Source organism: Sorghum bicolor, chromosome 3 (genome assembly GCF_000003195.3).
Source record: "Sorghum bicolor cultivar BTx623 chromosome 3, Sorghum_bicolor_NCBIv3, whole genome shotgun sequence".
Classification (NCBI taxonomy): Eukaryota; Viridiplantae; Streptophyta; class Magnoliopsida; order Poales; family Poaceae; genus Sorghum; species Sorghum bicolor.
The window spans coordinates 51,614,955-51,621,954 of record NC_012872.2 but is presented as its reverse complement, the minus strand read 5'-3'; the positions used below and the strand labels follow the sequence as shown (position 1 = coordinate 51,621,954).

The 7,000-nt window shown below is 40.6% G+C and overlaps 1 protein-coding gene across 1 annotated transcript; it reads right to left on the bottom strand.

The window, feature by feature from the left end:
* On the bottom strand, window positions 966-5,333 carry LOC8078617 (casein kinase I). Its single transcript, XM_002455773.2, has 14 exons — window positions 5,008-5,333; window positions 4,853-4,893; window positions 4,089-4,158; window positions 3,847-3,995; window positions 3,651-3,746; window positions 3,469-3,536; window positions 3,188-3,249; window positions 2,996-3,059; window positions 2,823-2,907; window positions 2,623-2,749; window positions 2,441-2,520; window positions 2,301-2,361; window positions 1,742-1,881; window positions 966-1,630 (listed from the first exon to the last, which is right to left on the bottom strand). Exons 1-14 carry the CDS (start codon window positions 5,081-5,083, stop codon window positions 1,337-1,339), a joined length of 1,413 nt encoding a protein of 470 aa, XP_002455818.1. The 5' UTR covers window positions 5,084-5,333; the 3' UTR covers window positions 966-1,336.

Here is a 7,000-nt window from a genome sequence, read left to right as displayed (position 1 = left end):
CAATCTAAACAGGGCCTTAATCATATCCTTATATACAGAAGCAAGGACAATGTATATAGACTAGGTAATCTATAAAACATAGGTTCGGCGTTAGATGACTGCATAGTTATTTGTTTCACCACAATGTAGGCACATAATGACGTGTTTCTCCCTGCTCCCAAATCCATCTCCATCGTCTACCTAATCCTCTATACACGCAAATCTGTCAGAAAAAATAATTTTTATTTTTATTTTTATAGATAGTCCATAAGACAATGGATACTTTTTGCAATGTATCAACTAATTGGTAGAAAATATTTTACTCTCTATGAAGTATGGACTGCTTTTGCAATACATTGTGGTTGCTCTAAGGCACCTCTAAAAAATTAAGACTGGTCCAGTAAATCTTAAGATTATAACAAAATAAACATGCCTTGCTATCGATGGATAAGTGCCTTGCGATCGACGGAGGCTAACACTAAAACACCGTTAAATCCTAGTACATCAACTATGGTTTAGTTCGCAAAAATTTTCAAGATTCCCCGTCACATCGAATCTTTGATCACATGCATGGAGCATTAAATATAAATAAAAATAAAAACTAATTGCAAGTCCAGTATCTGGATCAATTGTAATCTGACTACTTTTCCCAGCGTTCCAGGGTTCAGTCCTGGCTCAAATCAAGTCTACGTTGATGCACATATGTAAGCAAGATGAGATCTTATGTATAGTTTAGTTATGGCAATTATTAGGAAAAATGTAATGCGTCATAGAAAATGGCTAACCTGATATCACTGTGATCTGTGGCAAGGTTGGTCAGAAATGACAAATGCGCATCTATGCATGTCCGTCATAGTTTTGTTAGTTTTGCTCACTCAAACAAGGTCAGTGGGTGATCATGAACACATTCAATGGACATTACACCCTTTTTGCTCCACATTTTGAGATGCAGAGGGAGAAAACTCTACACGCACAAGATTCCCACATACTTGAATGATAATCACCTTAGATTACTTACGAATTCCACGCATACAGAAAGGAGCAAACGGTGCACGACCGAGCTGACACAGCTCGAGAAGAGAGATTATATATGTGGAAAACGCTAAACCAGAATCCACAAGCACATTATGGACAAATCAGAACCTGTACAGAGCTAAAACATGGCCATGATGCCATTTCTTAAGACAAAAGCTGCTCCAGAACACAGACAGCCCTTTATTTCGCCAACTAGAGTGCAGTGCTGGGTCAACAAGTGGCCTTGCTCCTCCAGCAGGTAGCTTGGAAGTTACATACTTGCTCTTCATCTGGACTTCAAGATATCATATAGATTGTACACGTCCATGGGATCCACAAGATGCTAGTAGTGGATCCTATCATTGGCATCAACATTTAGGCCTTGGATGCTCCTTAGAGTGGACTCATAATGCTTGGTGTTGGGCATGAGCCTGCCAGACAACGAAACTCCGGAGCGGTCCAAGTACTCATGGGTCTGTGAGGTCCTATGTGTAGGAGCATTTCTTTGGAAAGACCCTGGGCTTCCATCTGGTGTACGACTGCGTAGTAAAGCTTCACTCGTTGGAACTCGGCTGCTAGGAACAGCAGGACGCCTCAACGATCCGCTTGACCGACCCAAAATAGATGAACTGGCGAACTATAAGTCATTTGAGGGGTCAGAAATTATAAAGTAAAATCTCATGCACCAAAAAGAAGCAGTTGTCAAATCAGCAATGTAAAACAACAAAACATGAAAATAAGAACTCACCACAGCATCTTTTGATGTGGACACTTCTTGTCTAACTGGAGATTTCTGCTTTGCCAAGCTGCCTGCATTTATTCCTGCAGGTGGAACCTGGCGTCGCAAGGGATCATCTGACCACCCACTTCTCTTTCCCTCTTCAGTGGCTAAATTAATTCAGGAGACAGTTAGCCCTAAGCAGACCCAGCCAACTCGAAAATTAGATGGACATAACCACAAAAATTCAAAGAATGTAAATTCAAGAGACACATTAGGAAATAGTATCCAAAGAGAATAATGCTTTTGAAAATCCATTTGTATCAAATTTTTTCAAGTGATTTATATTTCTTTTTGCCATAATGGTATATTTTTATTTGGTGTTGGTATAGTTTTGTTATCATAAAGAAGAAACTAATCAAGTTGTTTGTTACAATATTCTTTATCACCAATTCATGTTGCAGCTCATTTTGCAGATTCATGAAGCTTCCAACCCTAAGTGCTTATAAATTATCTGTATGCACACATATCGATGATAGGAGCAGCTGAGTAAGAAACTATTGTCATATCAATCACAGGACAGGCGCACCTGACAGTCCATTATTATTTGCCATTGAAGCCATCCTGGAGCTTTGATCCGTTGCTGCAGCCTGTAACACTTGATCATGTGCATAAGATATTCATAATTGTAGACAAGTGCAGAAAGTGAGCACTATGGACTGTACCAACCATAGCACGCGGTGGAATGGTCATTTGCGATTGCTGGTACTTAAGAATGGTCCAGTCAAAAACATAATCAAACTGAAATCCTGCAGATACAAGAAATTTCCTCTTAGAAGGATGATCTCCAATGGAGCATTTCCTGAAACAGAATGTTGAGAAATAGTAGCAGTCAAGTCATAGATATCAACCCTCTCGAATAAAAAGGTCTCTGAACATTTTCTTCAGGTATTGATAGTCAGGCGCATCATCAAAGCGTAACGCACGGCAGTGATGGAAGTAGCGTTGAAATTCAGGAGGGTATCCACGACAGAGAACCTACATATAAGAAAAATCATAACAACCTCCAATTGCTCAATAGTGATAATTGAATTTTCAGTAAGGAAATCACCTCAACTGAAGTAGCGATCTTCCTTTCACTGATTTTCTCATACTTCTGTTTCTTGGTCCCAGCTTTTAGACCTTGCCAAGGAAGACTGCACAATAAGGGCTATTGTTGGTACACAACAGATAACAAGAGGCAGAAGTACAAGGACAGAAAAAAGAAGCACCCATAAGACCAACCTTCCTCTTAAGAAGTACATGAGTACATATCCAAGTGATTCCATGTCATCCCTCCTGCTTTGTTCTATTGGCAAAGCAGATAAAAAAAAACAAAGCTTACTATTTTGTGAATATAGGCATAAGAGAAACAAAACAAATCCAATACTCAACTTGAAATGTACTTCTATAAAGAAGCTTGAAATTTTAACCTACCAATTCCGAGATGAGTGTTTACACTTGCATATCGTGCTGTCCCAGTCAAATTTTTGTTCTCTCTGCACTTCAGTAGATAAATGTTAGGGCAAATAGCATGCCTTTATAATTCATATCTACCCATCTATCAACAAGATGAAATATACAAACACAATATGGCTGCAGTGGCCAGTGAGGAAAGATCAGGAAGTACGGCACCAATATCATGGTGCAAATAGAACAGAAAGAAATGTTAAACTGTCACCCTCAGAGTCACAGATTTATGAATTGCGACATATTACCTGTATGGAATGTGCTGGTTTGTACTGTCCCTGTATTTCTTTGCCAATCCAAAATCAATCACGTATGCCTGCAGAGGAATGGAGAGAATGTGAAAATCCCAACTATCGAACGGAAGGCCCTCGGACCTATAAGTACAAAAATTGTGACTACATAAGTGAATACAACATGCTAAAAGACTTGCCTGATTCATTCTCTTGCCAAGGCCCATGAGGAAATTGTCTGGCTTAATATCTCGATGTAAGAAGGACTTCATATGAACATACTCGATCCGGTTGATCTACCAAAAATTGAAATTAAAAACTCTGATGTAGACTAAACCAGTTAGGACTATATTGTATAATGATAAAGGCAATGCTTGGCTCAGTTATATAATGTACCAACTGATCAGCAAGCATCAAAACTGTCTTCAGGGACAGTTTTCTGTTGCAAAAGCTGAAAAGCTCTTCAAGGCTTGGACCCAAGAGGTCCATAACAAGAACATTGTAGTCACCCTCGACACCAAACCACTTGATGTTTGGAATTCCAGCTGCAAGAGAAAACAAAATGTAATTTGTAGCAACCATAAGAAAATGAAAACGTTAAATGTATGACAGCCCAACTAGAAAGAAACATGTATTACTTCCACCCTGAAGTATCCTATACAGCTTTGCCTCATACAGCAACTGAGGATGTTTTGTCTTCATATTTTCCTGGACAACACAAAGAGAGAGGTCTGTCAGTAAGCACAGTCCAAGCCCTGCAGTTGTTTAAAGAGATCATCAAGATGAGACATCCTAACAATTCCTATGCAAATAAATCATTTTCAGTGAACACCAAAAATGAAATGGGTTACATTTAGAACAGAAGAAAACAAATTAATCATTTTCAGATAGGAGCCAAAACCTGCTGTTTCTTTCTCTTTTTTTCTCTCTTTTTGTTAAAGAAATAAGGAAGTGGACTATATTAATGCTCAGTGTTCAGCTGTAGTTCAGTAATTACACAAAATCTATTATGAAGTTTTAACTCTATGGAACCAACATGAGCGCAGTTCATTAACTACTAGTCCAAGGTTGCTATGAAAGTGAGTTATAGGCAGAACTACGACTCACAAAACAAACATATGAAACCACAAATAAACATCCGTGATCACTAATCTACCATTAGAATTCAACAGATTACAATTCCACGCTAAACTTAGTTGATATTTTCTAGAGACAAAATATCCAAACAGCTATAGAGTAACTACACTATCGAAAATATGCACATTATTAGAAGAAGAAAAAAAAATTATCATCACCCACTTAACAAATGTAGACCGCAAACATCAAAACGGATCACTCCACTTAACAAATGTAGAACGCAAACATTGAACGGATTATCACTTTGTATGAACAGTGAACTCACCAGCTTAATCGCGACCTGCTCGTTGGTCTGCACGTGAGTACCTGCAGCAACAGCGCCAAACAAACAGGCCAATCATCAGAACCACGGGCAAGGGCAAAGGTGAGAGCTTTCGCATGGGAACGCAACATCAAAGCAGAGGAACCGGCGGCACGAACCAAGGAAGATCTCCCCGAAGGATCCGCTCCCGAGCTTGCGCCCGAGGCGGAACTTGTTGGCCACGCGCGGCTCCATTGGCGCGTCCCCGCCTGCCAGACGACTGCTGCCGCCCTAGGCCGCGCGGGTAGAGGGCATCCGGAGACGTAGGAAAGGTTGGGGATTGGGAGCTTTAGGGTTTGGAGGATCGGACTGCGGCGGAATTGGGGATTTTTGCTAGTTTTTGTCAGTGGCGGTGGTGCTTTGTTTTCGCGACAGGGGAGCAGGAGCAAGAGTCATGCACCGTCCGCACCGGGCAGGCCAAGGGACAGCACGCACCCACGAGGTCACGAGGCCCATAGATTTTGATAAATAAAAAAAAAAACCTCTAGTATCATTTTCAAACGTAGAAATTTTACTGGAATCATATAGGAATTTTATAGGAACCAGTTTATTTTTCATAGCTAAAATATAGGAACACAATAAAATTCTATGTTCCAAAGGGCCCAACAGTTTCTTAAAAAATTCTCTAAATATAAATATCGTCTATTCAAGATTTTTCATCCCTCAAAGATGGAGAGCGAGAATGACTCAAATATAGAGAGAGAAAAATGACTCCCTAGAGTACGTACGCGTAAGATACAAAAAGTTGTTAGAGCGTACAAAGATTTAGAAAATAATTTGCAGGTGATGGGGAGAGGAGAGGGGCTGCTGCTAGAAATTTGGGAGGAAGAGAGACCTGGAGGAAGAAGACCCGGCCTACTAGGGAGAGAAGATAGAAGACACTTGACTTATTCCTTGCCTAAAATTGAACGGCTACATGGTCCCTTGTATTTATAGTCCTAGGGGACTTAGCCTACAAACAATCTAAACTGATCTGATCTAACCCCTACAGCGGTGACGGTGGCGACGACGGTAGCGACGGCTGTGCACACCCTTAGGTGCATGGCCCATTACGGCATGTCGATTGGGCCTTGGGCCCTAGGCGTGTGACATCACTTCCCCTTTTTTTCCATGCAGCGTGTTCTCACGCTGCATCGAGCATGTTTGCTTTTTTGAAAAGTTATGGTCGAAAGTAATATTTGTTGATTTATTGTGAGAGAAAAAAAATTGTTGAATGGTTGGTAGATTCGGTAAATAAGTTCAAGCAAACAGGATCCTTGTTGGTTCGTTGCTGCTGATGGTGATGTAGGAGATGATGTACGTGGGAACCCAGAGTCGCGTTGCATCGCTGGGATGCACGGACGGTGTCATCATTAGGTCCGCCTGGTGCCAAACATGAAGTGGCCCAAGCCAAACTTATCTGCCGAGAGGCGGTATAGGTCGCAATCGGATCATACGATGATGTAAACATTGCCGACGCAGATGAACTGTCTGCCCAATTGTGGATGAAGACCATCGTGCCGCGTGCCTGAGACAAAGATAGGTGCGAGTTGAGCACAAGTAGTTCCAATACCTTGGTCCAGCATGTGGCAACATCTGAAGTATGTTAGCTAGAATAGAAGGTGCAACAGGTGTGTAGAGACGACTGTGGAAGTAGGTCAGCCCTTGGTCCATAGACCAGGTTAGCGCTGTCTATCTACGTAGGTCCCATCTTCTCTCGGTTCAACTTAATGTAAATTGTTACTGACTAATAACAACAAGCAATATTATATATGCACAAGTGTGAAATATATAAAAGAACGATGATAGCTACTCATGTGTTCTTCTAAATATGAAATAACACAAATCCTAAAAAAGAATTGCCTGAACTATCATATTGAAGGTAGAAAACATCAATGGAAGAGGTGGTACATGTGTTTAAAACAACTTTGGGCTTTATAGTGAAATGAGCAGTCATGACAACAACCTTTAGATGGTCCTCAAAGAACATGGTACACTTCTAATCACGCTTGCAACCATCTAAAAGAATAAGTTCAAATGAATACTGAGAAAATAATCATGAATGTCCAGAATTTATTTGTGCATATACAAACTTGCACATATGCTACCTGTGTCACCGTGTGAAAAAGGAAG

What these genes read in the sequence shown, in the direction of transcription:
- LOC8078617 (XM_002455773.2), bottom strand. Translation starts at nt 5,083, where the DNA reads ATGGAGCCGCGCGTGGCCAACAAGTTCCGCCTCGGGCGCAAGCTCGGG. An exon ending in ATGTACTTCTTAAGAGGAAG is followed by an intron (nt 2,908 to 2,995) that starts GTTGGTCTTATG and finishes CTTATTGTGCAG; the next exon opens with TCTTCCTTGGCAAGGTCTAA. An exon ending in AGATCGCTACTTCAGTTGAG is followed by an intron (nt 2,750 to 2,822) that starts GTGATTTCCTTA and finishes TCTTATATGTAG; the next exon opens with GTTCTCTGTCGTGGATACCC.